At 37.6% G+C, this 18,615-nt stretch overlaps 1 protein-coding gene across 2 annotated transcripts in view; it reads left to right on the top strand.

The window, feature by feature from the left end:
- DTNB (dystrobrevin beta) overlaps positions 1 to 18,615 on the top strand; it is a 262,633-nt gene that overhangs the window by 64,418 nt on the left and 179,600 nt on the right. For both annotated transcript variants that reach the window (XM_007455514.1, XM_007455515.1), the window contains one exon: positions 11,117 to 11,202. In XM_007455514.1, coding sequence (XP_007455576.1) covers positions 11,117 to 11,202 — 86 coding nt within the window. The remainder of the gene's footprint in view (positions 1 to 11,116; positions 11,203 to 18,615) is intronic.

Raw genomic sequence — 18,615 nt, 5'->3', positions numbered from 1 at the left:
CTGTTGTGGCCTCTCCCATTTGCGGAGCACAGGCTCCGGACGCGCAGGCTCAGCAGCCACGGCCCACGGGCCCAGCCGCCCCGCGGCATGTAGGATCTTTCCGGACCGGGGCACGAACCCGTGTCCCCCGCATCGGCAGGCGGACTCTCAACCACTGCGCCACCAGGGAAGCCCCTGATCATAGCTTTTTAAGGAAATTTCCAGGCAATGGTGGAGAACGAGCTAGGGGTCTTGAAAGTTTTAAAAATATGAAATCCTAAGGGGAAACCTATTGCAAAATGGAGACAAACAGCCACTTTGGTGGAAGAGGAGGAGTGGAGCCCGTGTGCCCTCACGACATCCCCTACCCTCCAGGATGCTGCTGTAGTGTGGATTGTGTGATGTGACATCACCAAAACCAGTTCACCGAGCCCCAGTCTAAGTGCTTGGTGGCAGAATTACTTCTAAGTTCACTTATTACTTTTTCCATCACTTACTTACTCTTTAAATTTTGTAGCTTTTCTTCTCTCCCAAGAGAATTAATGCATTTGTGCCAGTTTTCAAAAAGAACTCTGATTTCAGGATACACAGACCTGCAAAGGGTTTGACCGTTAGCTAATATTTCAGATTTTAAAAAATTTTTTGGATTGCTATTTTGGTCTTATTTTATTGTTTCCTTTTCATAATTTTTTTTAAAGAAAGGGCAAGAGGAATACTTTTTCTGAGTGTTGCTTTTTCTTTGTTTTTCTCTGAAAAGGAGAGAGGAAGTAACAGAGAGACTTCTCCAGTCCATTCAGTACTCACCTCCAAAGTAATCTGATTAAGACACTGTTTTCATCATGCAACTTCCCACCTCGGAAACTGTCAAAGATTCCCTGTGGTTTTTTGTTTTTTTTTTTCCCCTGTGGTTTTTGAATGAAGTTTGTACTCCTCAGTTAGGTCTGATTCTATCAGTCCTTAATTCCCTGCTCACAGCAAACTCTAATTAAGCTACTTGAGGCACTTTTCAGGTTTTGCAATATGACATGCTGAATTCTTCTCTCCATGTATTTTGGTTGGTCTCCTGCCCCACCCCCCCTGGTTTTTACCTACCCTGTAGCCTTCCTTATAATCATCAATCCCATTTTCATCCCTGTGATGACCTGTAGTACTTATCTGTATCATTATTTTGACTTTCGAATGTATGATGCTCTCAACTGCTTCGTAATTATACAAATAAGATTGAAAGTCTTTGAGAGCAGAGATTCTACCTTATATTTCTTTGATTCCTCAATAAATGTAATGCTGGATTCTTTTTTTAAAATTTTTATTGGAGTATAGTTGCTTTACAATGTTGTGTTATTTTCTGCTGTACAGCAAAGTGTATAATGCTGGATTCTTAATAAATATTTGTAAGATTGAAATGAAAATTAGCAGGCACTCTGATTGTGGTAAATTTGAATAATATTCTGTGTTGATTTTACTTGATTAAACTATTTGACATTTGCCAAATGGATTCTTGATTTGCCGTTGATTATTGCATAATCCATTCACTGTGAAGTTTTGTAAATTAAGATTAATTGGAAAAATATGAGTTTTCGAAAACCGAGGAGAAATGCTCTCATTACTTTTAGCTATGTGCGATAATTGGACTGGTAATACTGTTTCTGAAGTAGAAGTCTATTTTTCACGTGAGAAGTACTCATTTATGGTTGACAGCATTTGTAGTTGTTTGCCAAAAATGTAGAAACAGCTTGTTTTCTTAAGTAAACAGTGCTCCCTACAGTCCTGTTTTCAAAAGTATTCATTTGAATAGCAAGTTCTTATTAGATAGTGCAAAGCTATAAACACCATCCAGTTTGGGTTAGTTTATTTTTTAAAATTTTTTATTGAAATATAGTTGATTTACAATGTTGTGCCAGTTTCAGGTGTACAGCAAAGTGATTCAGTTATACATATATATACATATATATGTATTCTTTTTTTTAGATTCTTTTCCATGATAGGTTATTATAGGGTATTGAGTATAGTTCCCTGTGGTATACAGTAGGTCCTTGGTGGTCATCTATTTTATATACAGTAGTTTATATATATATATATATATATATATATATATATATATATATAATTTGGCCACACTGTGCAACATGTGGGATCTTAGTTCTGCGACCAGGGATCTACACCCACCCCCTGCATTGGAAGCACAGGGTCTTAACCACTGGACGACCAAGGAAGTCTCTGGGTTAGTTTAAATGTCAAAAAATTTGAGACTTTACTAAACTGAAATGAGCAAATTCCCATCCAGACCGCACAAGTGAGGAGTGCAGAGACTTCTGAAGGCACCTGCATGTCAAAACTCAACAGTGTTTATTCAGGGTGACTCACTGTTTGCTTAGCTTGGCGCAGAGCTAATCATGGTGTTTTCTCAGTGTTGGGTGATAAGAACTCTCTTTAGAAGTCATGGGCATGGTTTATTGTCAGACTCTAAAATGATGGATCTATGGAGGTGAATCATGCAGAGAAGTCTGAGACAGAGAATCATGTTCCTTATTGAGGGAGGGTGCTCCCCAGAGGGATTCCGTGTGGGTGGGGTTAAAATAACAAGTTTCCTCTCTCCTGTCATCTTCAACACATATTACCTGTTTATCCTTTCATTTTAGTATCTTTCTGTAGGGGTTAATATTCATTGTTAATCATGTTATACCTTAAATACCTTTAAAAAAAAGTTATACCCAGCTTTCCAGCTAGGCCAGATTTTAAGTGACTCACATTTTTTATGATGAAACCGGGTTAAAGATCTTTCCAGATCTTGTTTGAAGAGAACTGATTCTGGTATGAACTTGGACTTTACTTTGGAAGTACTGAAAACATGGATGTTGGTGAGGTTATATGTGCGATGGCCAGGGGCAGCTGACTATTCAGTTTTAAATGTAACTTGACCAGGGTATGTGGATTAAATTCAGATGTATGGTGGGAAGGATCAAGAATGAGTTTTTCCAAGAAGTAATCAGTCAGATAAAGGACGGAATCATAGGGGATTAGGCTGCTTGCTAAGTGACTGCAGCTTCTCCCTACTGCCTCTAATTGCAGAGGAAGAATGCAGAGCTCCAACCAAACATTACAGAAGTAAAAGGGGCACTTTCGCTTTGCTGTGTTTGGGGGCAGTTATAGGAAGTTGTAGTTAGGCTTAAAGTAGACTGAGGGATTTCAGTGCCAAGAAAAGCATTCAGAGCAAAGGAGTAAATGCTGAAGTTTGGCCTACAAAGCAAATACTTGCAAGGAGGGAGCTAACTTTTTTTCTTTTTGAAGAAAAATAAAAATAACATGAGGAAGTAAGAATTGTGAGGCTACCCATTCACTAATTTTATTGGATGATTGTGTCTTCATGCTGTTATACTTAGATTTTTATATACATATCTTTAATAAATATTTATTAATATCTTTAAATATATCATTTATTAACTTGTTTATATTAATATTTCCTTTCAAAGGGTGAATAAACCTTTTGGTAGTTGAAACTGTGAACCTAAAGTTGTAAATGATGGTAAGCATTATAAGTGGGAAAGATTAGTTCATAATTAAGAGTGGGCTCAGGCCCATTCCCCTGTTCTCAGGATGCATAGTTACATATTTATAAACAGGTTCTTAAACAAAAAGGTTCACTAAGCATCATTTCCAAATCTCTCCTGCCTGCAGATTCATCCCCCTCACATTTACTATGACCCTTAATCTCAGATACCTCTCCTTTCCTCCATACTTAAAGCACCCGCAACCTGACATATATTCCCTCTATCCTACTGGGTTACGTATTGACACTCAGATGCATATCCCCTCACCCTCAATGAAGCATGCAATGCTAAGTGCGATACATTTGCAGACTCAGAAGAGCATGCAGGCAGAGAGGAGAAAAGATCCACCGTTGGCTGGGTGGGAGATAGTGAGTGGAGATTGCTGTGTGGCTGCTGTGAATAGGAAAGTGGTTGGAAAATAGATAACGAGAGATGATGAGTTAAGGGGCCACGTGTTACTGATAATAATTAGTTGAGGAGTTAATGCACTATTCTGTTAATGCATCTACAGACTGCTTGACCTGAGACCAGCTGTTGAGACCAGTAATCCTAATGAGTAGAAAAGGGCACAGGTGTTTAGTGCTGATCCAGGTCAGTTGAGAAATACAGCTGCTATTCTGTATTTAAATATAAGACTTTCTGAATCCAGGACTATTATTTGCAACAGAGTTGAGTTAAAGAATATTTGAGTAAGGGATGCAAAGTGTTGAGAATATTAGTGTTTCTAAAGCATTTTGAAGATTAGGAAAAAGTGCTGTTTAAATGCTATTATAATAATTTTTAGGAGTAAAGATGTCATAGACCCATTAAGACCTGTTTTATGGCATTTATTGATGAGCACTTTCTTCAGTTAGAGTTGATTTTCACCTGGGTCTCTTGCCAGTATGCTTGGGCTCTGCCACACTCTCCTGTCTGCATAGATGACAGTTTCTTTTTTTGCAGCAAGGAATAGATATTATTTTGTCTCTATGAAGGAAGAACGTGAGATTTGGAGCCAGAAGGAGTTATACAAACACAATATGATCAATTCTTTTTCATCTTTGGTCATGTCTGATTTATTGTTGCCTGTGAAATACAAGCCAAAGTCTTAGAATTGCATTCGAAGCTCTGTGTTGGTAGTTCTTAGCTTTGGATGCATATGAAAATAACATGAGGAACTTTTTTTTTTTTTTTTTTCGGTACGCGGGCCTCTCACTGTCGTGGCCTCTCCCGTTGCAGAGCACAGGCTCCGGACGCGCAGGCTCAGCGGCCATGGCTCATGGGCCCAGCCGCTCCGCGGCATGTGGGATCTTCCCGGACCAGGACATGAACCTGTGTCCCCTGCATCGGCAGGCGGACTCTCAACCACTGCGCCACCAGGGAAGCCCAACATGAGGAACTTTTTAAAAGTACCAAGAACAGGGTGGGGTTTAGGCATCTGAATAGTATCTTCTATTCTCATACCTTATTGAGATTTGGGTTTAGAACTCTAAGGAAATACAAAGAATCATCTTTGTTGATTTTTACAAAAATATCCTATTGTGAATTTGGGATTGCATTGAATCATAACAGGATTCTGATCAGTTTAGGGAGAATTGACATTTTAACAATATTGTCTTTCATTTCATGAAATGGTGTATCTATTTACATTTTCTTTGATTTCTTTCATCAGTGTTTTGTAGTTTTCAGCATACACATCTTGAACATAAGTTTAAAAAAAATTATCTGTTTTTCATATTTTTGGTGGTATTGTATTTACAATTTTCTTTTGCTAATTTATAGAAACTTGAATTTTTTATGTTGACCTTGTATTCTGCAGCCTTGCTAAAGTTCCTTATTGTAGTGTTTTGGTAGGTTCTATATATTTCTTTTGTAGGTTCTTTGGGATTTTCTGCACAGAAGGTCATATTGTCTGGAGTAGATAGTTTTATTTTTAAACTTGCAGTCTGTATGCATTTATATTTTTTCTTACTTTGTTGCACTAGCTGTGTTCTCCAGTGTGGTATTGCATTCTAGTAGTGAAAGCAGTCATCCTTGGCTTGTTCTTGATCTCAGTGGAAAAGTACTTAGTCTTTCATCATTAAGTATGATGTTATTAGCTGTTATTTTTTTTTTTTGAAGGTGCCCATTATCAGACTGAGGAAATTCTTTTCTTTTCCTGGTTTTCCAAGAGTATTTATCGGAATGGATGTTGAGTACTATTGCCATCTGCATCTATTTGGATGATCGTATAGCTTTTCTCTTTGTACTGATTGATTTTCAAATGTCAAACTAGTGTTACATCACTAGGGGGATAAAGCCCCCTGGGTTGTGATTTTTAAATCGTTTTTATATATTGCTACATTCGATTTGCTCACATTTTGTTGAAGGTTTTGTGTATGGGTTCATGAGGGATACTGACTTCTTATTTTCTTTTGTTGTAATGTATGTATGCGTTTTTTTAAATAAATTTATTTATTTATTTATTTATTTTTGGCTGTGTTGGGTCTTCGTTTCTGTGCGAGGGCTTTCTCTAGTTGTGGCAAGTGGGGGCCTCTCTTCATCGCGGTGCGCAGGCCTTTCACTGTCGTGGCCTCTCTTGTTGCGGGGCACAGGCTCCAGACTCACAGGCTCAGTAGTTGTGGCTCACGGGCCTAGTTGCTCCGTGGCATGTGGGATCTTCCCAGACCAGGGCTCGAACCCGTGTCCCCTTCATTCGCAGGCAGATTCTCAACCACTGCGCCACCAGGGAAGCCCTGTATGCGTTTTTGTTATCAGAATAATGCTGGCCCTCATAAAAGAATTGGGAAGTGTTCCCTCCTTTTTTATTCCCTGGAAGCGAGTGGAACTGCAATTATTTCTTCTTTAAATGTTTAGAATTTGCCAATACAGCTATCTGAATGAGGAGCTTTCTTTTTTGGAAGGTGTAAAAATACAGATTCAACTTCTATAATGGATATGGGCCTATTCAGATTACCTGTTTCTTCTTTTTTTAAAATTCATTTATTTTTGGCTGCATTGGATCTTCATTGCTGCACGTGGGCTTTTCTCTAGTTGCAGTGTGCGGGGGCTACTCTTCGTTGCAGTGCGCGGGCTTCTCGTTGTCGTGGCTTCTCTGGTTGCGGATCACGGGCTCTAGGCACGTGGGCTTCAATAGTTGTGGCACATGGGCTCAGTAGTTGTGGTTCGTGGGCTCTAGAGCACAGGCTCAGTAGTTGTGGCACACGGGCTTAGCTGCTCTCTGGCATGTGGGATCTTCCCGGACCAGGGCTTGAACCCATGTCCCCCGCATTGGCAGGCAGATTCTTTTTTTTTTTTCGGTACGCGGGCCTCTCACTGCTGTGGCCTCTCCCGTTGCGGAGCACAGGCTCTGGATGTGCAGGCTCAGCAGCCGTGGCTCACGGGCCTAGCTGCTCCGCGGCATGTGGGATCTTCCTGGACCAGGGCACAAACCCGTGTCCCCTGCATCGGCAGGCGGACTCTCAACCACTGCGCCACCAGGGAAGCCCTGCAGGCAGATTCTTAACCACTGCGCAACCAGGGAAGCCCTACCTATTTCTTATTGAGTGAGCTTTAATAGTTTCTATTTTTCAAGGAGTAGTTTGTGTCTCCAGTTCATCTAAGTTGTTGAATTTATGGACATAAAGTTTTTGTAATATTTCCTTATTATTTCTGTAATGTTTAGAAAACCTGTGGTGATATCCCTTCTTTCATTTTTGATATTGGTAATTTGTGTCTTTTCTTAGTCAGTCTGGCTAGAGATTTATCGATGTTATTGGTTTATTCAAAGAACCTGCTTTTGGTTTCATTAATTTTCTGTATTGATTTCCTGTTTTCAATTTCATTGATTTCTGTTCTTACTCATATTATTTTTTCCCTTTTGCTTGTTTTGGGTTTAATTTGCTGTTCTTTTTCTTGAGTCTTCAGATGGAAGCTTAGGTTATTGGCTTAAGAACCTTCTCTTCTAGTATAAACATTTAATATTTATAAAGTAAAAAGTGCCCACTCTTTCATTGCTTTCCTTTGGCTGCCTGCTTTTGACCCTGGATGCAACTAATGTTATTTTTTCAGTATCCTTTCAGACAGCTTATGCATATACAAATATATGAAAATATTTTTTTACTCTCTCCTTTCTAACGTAATTGCTAGATTACATTCTAGCAATTATTTTGTTCCATGCCTTGCTTTTTTTTTTTTTTTTAAGTAATCTATCTTGGATATAATTCTCTATCTTTCATATGTTTTTTTTCATTCTTTTTTATGATAGCCTAATAGCCAGTCTTCTATTAATAGACATCTAAAGCTGGGGCCTTGGGGTTTTTAATGTTTTTATTCTTTTTATATATTTTATTATGGAAATTTTCATTATGGAAAATTTTATGCATTGCAGTTTATATATCTTAAATGTTTTTTAGCCTGTATTTTTCCCTTTCATTATTCTCTCCTTTAAACCATTACCTTTGTCTAGTAATGGTAACCCTCACTTTCCCAGGATTCTTTTTTTTTAATAAATTTTAGTATTTATTTTTGGCTGTGTTGGGTCGTTGCTGTGCACAGGCTTTCTCTAGTTGCTGTGAGTGGGGGCTACTCTTCGTTGTGGTGCGCATGCTTCTCGTTGCAGTGGCTTCACTTGTTGCAGAGCACAGGCTCTAGGCGCAAGGGCTTCAGTAGTTGTGGCATGCTGGCTCTAGAGTGCAGGCTCAGTAGTTGCGGTGCACGGGCTTAGTTGCTCCGCGGCATGTGGGATCTTCCCGGACCAGGGCTCGAACCCGTGTCCCCTGCGTTGGCAGGTGGATTCTTAACCACTGCGCCACCAGGGAAGTCCCTCAGGATTCATTAAAAAAAAATTTTTTTTTAAATTTCTTTTTGTGGCTGCATTGGGTCTTAGTTGTGGCATGCGAGGTCTTCATTGAGGCATGCGGGATCTTTTGTTGTTGCGTGGGCTCTTCGTAGTGGTGCACAGGCTTCTCTCTAGTCGTGGCGTTGGGGGTTTTCTCTTTCTAGTTGTGGCACGCAGGGTCCAGAGCACGTGGGCTCTGTAGTTTGCGGCACGCAGGGTCTCTAGTTGAGGTGCGCAGTCTCAGTAGTTGTGATGCGTGGGCTTAGTTGCCCCGTGGCATGTGGGATCTTAGTTCCCTGACCAGGGATCGCACGCCTGTCCCCTGCGTTGGAAGGCGGATTCTCTATCACTGGACCACAAGGGAAGTCCCGGGATTCATTTTTTAAAACAGTTTTTATTCAGAAATAGAAAACACCTACGGAAGAATACCTAAAACAAAGTACAGTTTAATGAATTGCTTTAAAACAAATATCCATATAAATACTCCGGAGGCCAAGAAATAGAATGTTGTCAGCACCCCAGAAGCCCCTTGTGTTCTCCTTTCTGTGTTACAACTCCTCTCTCTTCCCCCAGAGGTAATCAGTATCCTGATTTCTGTGGAAATCTCTCTTAAGATTAGGTTTTACTTTCCCCTGTGGAATTTTCTGGGTGTTCTTAAGTCATGAAATCTGTGTCTGCAAAAAACGTTTCGAGCAAGTTTACCTTAAAAAATGTCGTTAGCTCTGCAGCAAGGCTTGACTTTTCTGCTGGTGAGCACTTGCTCTTCATCCTTGCTCTGCTGGTCATCAGGCTTGCTTACTCTTGCTTTGAGCTTCAGGAATACTTTCTTTTGTCACTTCATCTTTCTGGGCCACTTTACTTCAGGGTAGAAGCTGCATCCATCAGAATTCTTAGTTGTAAGCAGTAGGAACCATCTCTAGCTAATTCATTAAAAGGATATGGGTGACCAATCGGCTTTCTAAGAAGGTTGGGAAAGTAGGCTTGATGACCACACTGCCAAGAACAAAGCTCAAAATCATACTACAAAACTGGTCTCAGGAAGTCCCTCTGCCACCAAGCTGGGCATAGATATTGCTGCTTGTGCTCCAAAAGCCACTGATGCTGGGCTGTGGTTGCTGCCATGAGAATCTCTGTCCCAGCTCTCAGGACACTGGATGTAACTGCTCCTACTGCTGACATCCTCGCCAGGTGGATTCTTTGGAGTTCTTACTTCTACAAGTTAATTGTTTTCTATTTGAAGTCTAGAGTGGTGCATCTTATTGGCGGAGCTTGTATTATGTGCCCCTGTCTTAGTTTCAAAGGAAGATGGGAAAGTTTTTTTTTTTTCCTTCTTCATACTTTGGTAGTGGGATGTATACTTGTCATATAAGGTAGGGTGTGCTTAAATGTAGACTCAGCGTTTGGATGGTTGGCGACCAAAAAGAAATGTCCATTGTAAAAGGTCTGTATCAGTCTTGGAAATCCATCACTTTTAACACAGTTGTTGCTCTTTATAGACACTCACGTTGCTCATATAATGCAATGAATATTTGACATAGGACTATTTTTTATCATTTCCAGGTGATATATTGCCAGGTACTATATAAGACATGGAACAGAATCTGTATTTCTGATGATCTGTGTATATTAAAAGTCCCATTCTAATTTTAGCTAGTTTTGGGGGAATTCCTGTTTTATCTTATGAGTAAACTTAATGAGATGTAATAGTTAAAAATCAACTGTAACAAACATTGGTGTCTCCTGGCAGTATTTTCACTGAGAATTTTCTGGCTTATTGACCATTTGCCTTTTTTCAGATGTGATCTTACTGTATACAAAAAGGTTTGGAAAATAGGAGACACTCTTAGGACCATTAGTAAATATAAATATATATTTACTATATATTTATATAAATATAAATATAGTTCTCATTATTGCAAAGGTATTTTACTCTAAGTCACTGAAACTTTGTAAGCACAAGCTTTATAAAATTAACACAAAAGCCCATTGTTAATTTACATATGTGACTTTAAAAACAGGCTAGTGAAGTTTTCATCTTCTCTGAAACCAGGACATAGTTGAATGGTTGGAGCAGTGGCCATAGGGGTTGGGGCCTTGCTGTTATTGTCCTGGCTCTGCAGGTGGTGTATAGCGTTACTTTGAGTAGTTCATTTATGGTCTACATTTCATCTTTCTAGTTCCTGAAGAAGAATTGATAATACTGTCCCTTCCCCTTCACTTTTCTCACAGTGGTGGCAGGAGATCTAACACAGATGTCTCAGATGAGACAGATGAACTTCTTAGAATAAACACATGGTAACATAAAGGTTGTTACAGTGAAAACAAGCAAAGATGAAGGTAGTATAAAATCTTTATAGCAACATGCATCCTGTTGCCCTAGTACGTAACAATAAACTGTTGTTATAATATCCTGATGGAAGGACACACTTCTGAATTATTATTCAAACCAGGTGGTGCCTCAGATTTGAATACTTAAACACCTCAGCTGTGGATTTAATGGGCTAAGTTGGTAGGATGTTTTTTAGGTTCATTCATTTGGCCTCTGCCTACAAAGCCAACAGAAGTTGCTTTATAGGGTGTTTCTAAACTCATTGCCAAATAAACCAGGTTAGTTTTAACACTGTTCACATAGCATATGTGAAGCCTTAATTCTGTAAAGGAAAAAAAGAATCCAAGGTTTCTAAATGTGGTAATATTGTAACAGAAGGGCAGGAATCATTTTACTGGTGATACATTTGATTGCTTTTGTGGTTCCAGATAGCAATTATTTCTAATATAATTTATTTTGCAGTGAGGGCCGAGGCAAGTTGACGGTATTTTCAGTTAAAGCTATGTTAGCAACCATGTGTGGTGGAAAAATGCTGGACAAATTGAGATGTAAGTATTTTTATATTATTTGAAAGATTTTATTTTCAAATTAGGACTTTTAAACACTTTTAAATGAATGTTTTCAGAATTTTGGATGATGGTCTATTGAACTTTTTTGTTTTTTTTACTACCATACCACTCATTTTACAGCAACTGGCTCAGAGTATGTAAGTTATGCCACCTACTGTTCAGATGGAAAAGTTGGTTGAATTAATTTTTTAATTTTTTTTTTTTTTTAGGTTAAAACAAGAAAACTCTGAAAAGATTCAGAATAGTAATGTGGACATTTAAAAATTTCTTTAAAAATGTTTTCCATATTATTAAAAATTATGCTTGAAGGTGATTTGTTGATCACTTTTAATTAGAAAATAAATTTCATCACTTTTACCGGGTTTGGTCAAGTTTAGCTCTTTTCTTAATCACTCGATGCTTTATCAGGTGGTATTTCTTATGATTAAACTGTTTTTTAGTACCTTAGATTCAAGTGTAGTTATTTGATAACCTATTTATTCACTTATCTTTCCTTAATTTTTTTCTTACTGTTGACCATTTTGGCATTTTACTGTTCACTAGATACTGTTAGAAGGTAGTTAGATGAAGTTGAAGGAGATAAAATTCACAATTACTTAATTTTTCTGCTTATCATTTTCATTTATTCACTCATTAGATAGTCCTTCACTGCCTAAGATATGCCAAGCATTGTGCTAGGTGCTGTACATATATTTTCTCACTGAATCCTTAAATTTCTTTGAGCAGCAGGTGGTATTTTCTCTGTTTTATAGATGAGTTAACTGAGGGGGCGAAGCTGGGATTTCAACTCAGGCTTGAAAGGCTAGCTTCAGAGCCCTTTCTAAGCTACTCTTTTGTACTCCACTGTGCTCATCCTGTAGTGGGAGACACACATTCAAAGTGCCCTAATACAAGTATCCATGGAGTGAGAAACTCTAGCAGGTTTCACAGAGGTGAGATTGAAGCTGTGGGTTTTCATGAAGTGCTGAGAAAACCTGTGAATTGATTTGTTGAAGAAACTGGGTCATCTGTCTTGTGGCATTTCTCATGGACTAGATTTTGATGTTTGCATCCCCGTGATGTTCCTCTGTGCCCTACATTTTTTGTTTTAATTGAAAGATACAGAGCCTTCAACAGATTCAAGTACAAGCTTTTGGGCAAGATTACTTCATGGGTGCATGTTTGTTTTCTGTGCTTTTTCTTACATGTTACCATGACATTAAAAGTTAGAAAGCTAGAAGGCTCACTAGGTATAGATTTAGATGTCTAAAGAAAGGTCTTAGTATATTTGGTCAATGTTATCGGGTTATCTCATTTCAAAATCAGCTGCATTGTAAAACAAAGTTTTGGCAGAAAAAAAAGTATAGTTTTATTTAAATACTCTTCTGAGTTTTTTTTTAACATGGTATCTCAAAATATTACTCTTTTGGGCTGAAATTTCTTAACATTTTCTTAATTCTAACATGGTGTTTTTCTGAGGATGATAATATAATACAGATAAAATTATATCTCATTCACAGAGAAAAAGAAAGTTGGGATTTTGTCTGTTTTTTAACGATGATGATACCAGATAAAGAAATATACATTCCCATTTTTATTAGGACTGGAGAAACTGGTTGAAAATAGAAAATTGATTATATAACTGCACATTCTAGATGATTCTGGACTCTAAGTTTCTATGATTAAATTTGCTACATTTACATAGAGCTGGTACCTGGCCCATAGTAAGTGCTAAAATTTTGCCAAATATAAATTGTTGATTGAGAACTAAAATTACTGCAGCTCTCTGTTGTAACTATTAGTGAAAAGGTGCAAATCCTAGTTCTGTGTGAAGTATTGAAGGGATCCAGGTGATAGCAGGTGGGTTTTTTGTTTGTTTATTTATGTGGCTTTTGAATTTCTTAGAGGAGCACAAGTGACCAATATTCAAGTGGCACAAAAGTACACATACCTAGGCAAATGTGACACGTCAGTGTGCTCTCAACACCATATCGTTACACATTGTGTACGGAAATACAAGCCACACTAGGTCGCTTAATAGCATGTTTACATGATTCAGATAGATTTAAAATCTGGTTTCTTTATCTTCTTCACGTTCAAAATTAAGGTTTCTTTACCATCTGTTGTTCTGTTTCATTATTTTTTTAAATTAATTTTTTTTTGGCTGCGTCAGGTCTTCATTGCTGCGTGTGCGCTTTCTCTAGTTGCAGTGAGTGAGGGCTACTCTGTTGTGGTTCGCGGGTTTCTCATTGCGGTGGCTTCTCTTGTTGCAGAGCATGGGCTCTAGGCATGTGGGCTTCAGTAGTTGTGGCACGTGGGCTCAGTAGTTGTGGCTCTCGGGCTCTAGATCGCAGGCTCAGTAGTTGTGGCTCACGGGCTTAGCTGTTCCCTGACGTGTGGGATCTTCCCAGACCAGGGATCAAACCAGTGTCCCCTGCATTGGCAGGTGGATTCTTAACCAATGCGCCACCAGGGAAGTCCCCCCATTTCATTATTTTTGTTGTACTGTAATTATCTTGACTAGAGAGTGAGATGTTTAACCTAAGTAACACTTTCAGGTATTGAAGCCTATCTCCACTTTTTTGTTTTAATCATCTAGGGTGGAAACTGCTTTAACTGTGGTCTGTGCCTTCTGTTTTAAACAGAGCTCACTGATCATAATTTAAACATTTTTCATCTCTTAGGGATGTCATTCTCTGATGCATTTAGGGCTAATTGTGAGGCTCTGGGTTGTTTGTCCCTTCTCGTGTTTTCAGACTGCTGTGTTTTTTCAGCTTTTGAACTTTTTGTCATTGGTGGTGGTGGTGATGGTGTATGTGTGTGTATGTGTGTGTACGTGTCCTTTATCACTGGTAAATGTGGTGGTATTATCAGTGTACCAGTCTCAAGCAGTCTCCTTTTGCTTCTGATTTACTTTTCATATGCTACTGACAGAGAAAACATAACCAGCCTTTTTAACATTCTATTCTGTTAGAGTATGGACGAAGTGATTACTCGTATTGAGAGAAGCACTCACTTTTGTAGTTTTGGCTATCATGAGAATCCTTTTTCCCTTGCTTTCTAGTCACAGCTATGTCCTACTTAGTTGAGGTGGCTGAATAATAGTGTAGAAGAAGGTAGCTATAACACTGTATTGTAACATAAAATGATATTTGACCATTTATTCACTTTTTCTTCCTACTTGTTCCCTTGTCTTTGTTCTTAGTTTCTGCAGCCTCCTCCCACTGACTCTACTTCTGTTACCTCTGTTAATGTTCCCATTAAGTTAGATTTTTCTAATTTATGGAATATGCCTCAGCATTTCTACTTTTATTTTTATCTTTTTGCTTTTTACCTCTTATTTTAGAATTTTTTCCTTTAATTTTTTCCCTTTTTTCCTTGATCTGTCTTTGTTTGCTTGTTTTAGTGTCAAGATGGCATTTAAAATGACTTAACCAATACTTGTGTTTTTAGTTTGAAACATTTCCTTTTTTAAGATTTTTTTGATGTGGACCGTTTTTTTAAAAGTCTTTATTGATTTTGCTACAATATTGCCTCCGTTTTACGTCTTGGTTTTTTGGCCGCGAGGTAGTGTGGAATCTTTGCTCCACAACCAGGGATCGAACCTGCACCCCCTGCATTCGAAGGCAAAGTCCCAATCGCTGGACTGCCAAGGAAGTCCAGAAACATTTCTTAATTAGACTTTTCAGGTCTCTCTTAAGAGAGTTTCTGTCCCCAGGTATCATTCATTTATAGATAAATGGTTAACTGTTGTGGCCATTAGGGACTGTATCCTAGATTCAAAGGCAACTTAAGTCAGGATTCTAAATACCAATGATTTATAATCAGAGTACAGACTTTGATTATCAGCATGATGAAAACTCAGTAATTTCAGAAACCCAAAAAATAACTTAGAGAAAATTTGTAGACTGTAAAACCCATTATTTATTAAACCATACTAATTATCAACTAATTTAACTATGTGATTTATTTACTTTGTCTAATTCTGCTGTTTTCTAAGAAACTTATCTCTTATGCAAACCCCATCTGTCTTGCACTGAAAGATAGGAGCAGATGATTCATGCAATTTATTTTTAAATCCTTTAGAAAACTGGTGCCACCATTTTGAAGGGCAGTCTAACAGTGTGTCGGAAAGGCTATAAGAATATTTGTATCCAATGACTCAGCCTGCTTCTTGAGTTTATCATGAGGAATTAATCAGAGGCGTACCCTAGGTTTTACATATATTTGTTGCAACACTTTTTATAATATATGAAGACTTAAAACAGCTCTAGTGTCCAAAAGTGAGAGCTCAGTTACACTTTGGGATACCGACACGATTGAATATACTGCCTTTTAAAAATATGCTTCAGATCAAAATGCATAAATGTAATATAGTTTTAAATAAAAATTTATTATGCACATAGGAAAAGAAAGAAATATACCAAAATGATAACACTGTTAGGTATTTTCTCTGGGTTATAGCATAAAAATGGTTTTATAATAATAATTTATATTACTTATTGTTTTTGCGTGTTTTTGATAGACCACACTTTGTGCAGCCAGAGAAAAGATGACCTGAGGTGTTTTTTCTCAGAACTGGCAGTTCTAACATTTCAATTGTTTGCTTCCTTGATGTTTCATTAACAAACTGTAGGGAGCCAACCTTTGAAGTTATAATTAAGCAGTTTCACCTGTTCAAAATTTAGCATCCTCTCTTACTGTCTTCTAACCACCTGTCACTGCATATTTATCTTGACTGATTTGTGTTAATCATCTCTTCACTTCATTAGCCTGAAGTGACTCTTTAATCTGAATACTTGCCCATATTCACATTTCTCATATAACCAAAATGTTTTAGAGCTAGAAGCAAGTAAGAAATGAGTCGTTAAAAAAAAAAAAAAAAAAAAGAAATGAGTCGTACATCTGCATTTTATGAAAAAGAAAAAGATAAACAAAAACCACGGAAGGCCTGGAGACTTGCTAAGGTAGTTCCTGACTCAATCAACACTGGAAGCCCAAGGCATGGCTGAATCCCATCCTCCAGGCTCACTCTGACTTAATGAATGATGTAGGAATATTCATGAGTTTGGGAATAAAATATGCACTTGGATTTAGTTGCATACAGATATTTATAAACATGCAGATGTGTATACATTTTTTGTGTGTTAGGTTGCTCAGTTGGTAGAAAGATGACAGGAGAAGATGAGAGATGTTTGCCAGGAAAACCAACATATAGAAGAAAATGGCTTTCTTTTCTATAGACTTGAGTCTTTATTGTAAACAGCCCTATCATCTTGCAAAAGTATATGGTTGGTCATGTGGGGATGAGAGGGGAGTGGATAGATGGATAGATGCAATGAATAAGGCCAGGGTCATTATCACCAGAAAAAAATTTGAAACATATGTGAAGATGGTAGAATAGTAACATTATTTTGCCACTACACAAAGGACAGAATATTTTTAAAAGTTTGTACACGTGTGCGTGTAAGGGCTTGATTGTGGGTTTTCCACAAGGGAGAAAGCCTGTATTTTTATCTGGAAACAACTAATGGGAAATTAGCATACTTTCTTTCGGAGACGTATAAATAGAAAGCGAATTATTGGGGAAATTAACCAGCGATCTGGAAAGCAGTTTATTCCCTTAATGCCAGAAGGGTTTAGGGCTTTAATTAAAGGACTAGTTTAATTTTGGGGATGTTTTTATTAAATTGTCTCTTATTTATTTCTTTGGTAAGGTATTTTTATATGTATATAGTAAATCACACTTAGATTCATTGTTATATTTCATTTACAATAAAAAATAAGCAATTATTTTCAGTGTTTTTGTTACAGATATGAGACGCCTAATCTAAGAAAAACCAAAAAAACTGTTTTAAACAAGTAACTCTAGAAGTCATGACTTCTAAGTAATTACTTAATAGTTTTGAGGTCTACCAGTTTTTCTTTTAAAACCAACCAACCAACAAACATGTTTCTGCTTGTTCTGTTACTAGTGTAATGTGGGCCTATTAAGTTATAGTTTCTTTTTTCATTGATTAAAATTTTTTTTACTACTTTGAATCTATTTTATGACCTAGTAACTAAGTATAACTGAAAGTAATACTTTTTTTGAGGGGGAAGTTAGTCATTTCACTATCTAATCACTCCTTTATTGCTCTGAATGAGTTAGGTGTAGATTTGGTGGTGTGGATGTATACACGTATGTTTTTGTGATTGGATGCTATACATATGTGTATTTATCAATATATACTTGGTAGCTGAAGTCTCTGGTCTTGAGTCTACCATTAACTTGCTAGTTTCTCCGTTATGAATACATTGAATGGCAACAGAAAACTTGACTAACAGTGGCATAAAACCATTGGGATTTATTTTTCTCATGCAACAATAAGTTCAGAGGCTGGCAAGTTCAAGGTTGGTACCATGACTTAGGGATGTCATCAGAGACCTGGGTTCCTCCTGTCTTCCTGCTCTGCCATATGGCTTTCCTCCTAGGATTATAAGTGACTGCTCTTTACTGCACCTTATTCTCATTTTAAGTAGAAAGAAGAAAGAGATGCCTCTATCAGGAAGGCAAAAGCTTTTCCACAAATTCACTTCAGAATTATGACATGCACAAGAGTCTGGGAAGTAATTTTTAAGGGGAACACATTGCCATTCTAATCAGAGTTCAGTTCAGGAGTGAAAATGGGAAAATAGATACTGAGTAGTAGGCACCTTGCAGTGTCTGCCACATCCCATATTTCTCCTTAGTTTTCATTCAGATTTAATGGATGATTATTTTCTTCATTATGAGAACAGCAGCCAACTATTTGAAAATTAAGTCATGATGCTCTTCCCTCCTTCAAAGGGCATCAGTTATTCACATAATTGGTAATGTCTTCAAAACTCTGTATCTGCTGTATCGAACTGTGGCCCAGTACTCTGCTTCTAACTGCCTGCAGAATGGTTCTACTTGGAAATTTGCTGATTAGTTCAAATACAGTTATGTTCAAAGCTAAGTGTCTTTATCTTCAATTTGGTTATTTCAGTCAGGGTTGTCAGCATTCTTCTGAGCTAGAAGCTTAAAATAATCCTAATTTTAGAAATTCCTTTATTCTCTAATCCAGTTTGCCATCAACTTCAGTTTCCTGCATTGAAATGTCTTGGAGTTGACCAAGCCTTCCCCTCAATACTGTCACTCCTGTAATTCTGACTCTCACTTCCTTACTTGTGCATTATTTACAGGGTTTTCTAGTTGATGTCACCAATCTTATTCTTCCTGTGTTATTCATTCTGCCAGTCATTAACAGTCTAATTTTCTTGAAACCTAACTTTCTAGATATTTCTTCCCTACTTCAGCATTTTTAAACCAAATCCAAATTGTTTCCTCTTTCAAAGTTTTCATTCATAACATACTTTACTTTCTTTCTTTTTTTTTTTTTTTTTTTTTTT

This window comes from Lipotes vexillifer, unplaced genomic scaffold, assembly GCF_000442215.2.
Source record: "Lipotes vexillifer unplaced genomic scaffold, Lipotes_vexillifer_v1.1 scaffold131, whole genome shotgun sequence".
NCBI classification, from domain to species: Eukaryota; Metazoa; Chordata; class Mammalia; order Artiodactyla; family Lipotidae; genus Lipotes; species Lipotes vexillifer.
The sequence above is the reverse complement of the archived record's forward strand: the minus strand, read 5'-3'. Positions and strand labels throughout refer to the sequence as shown.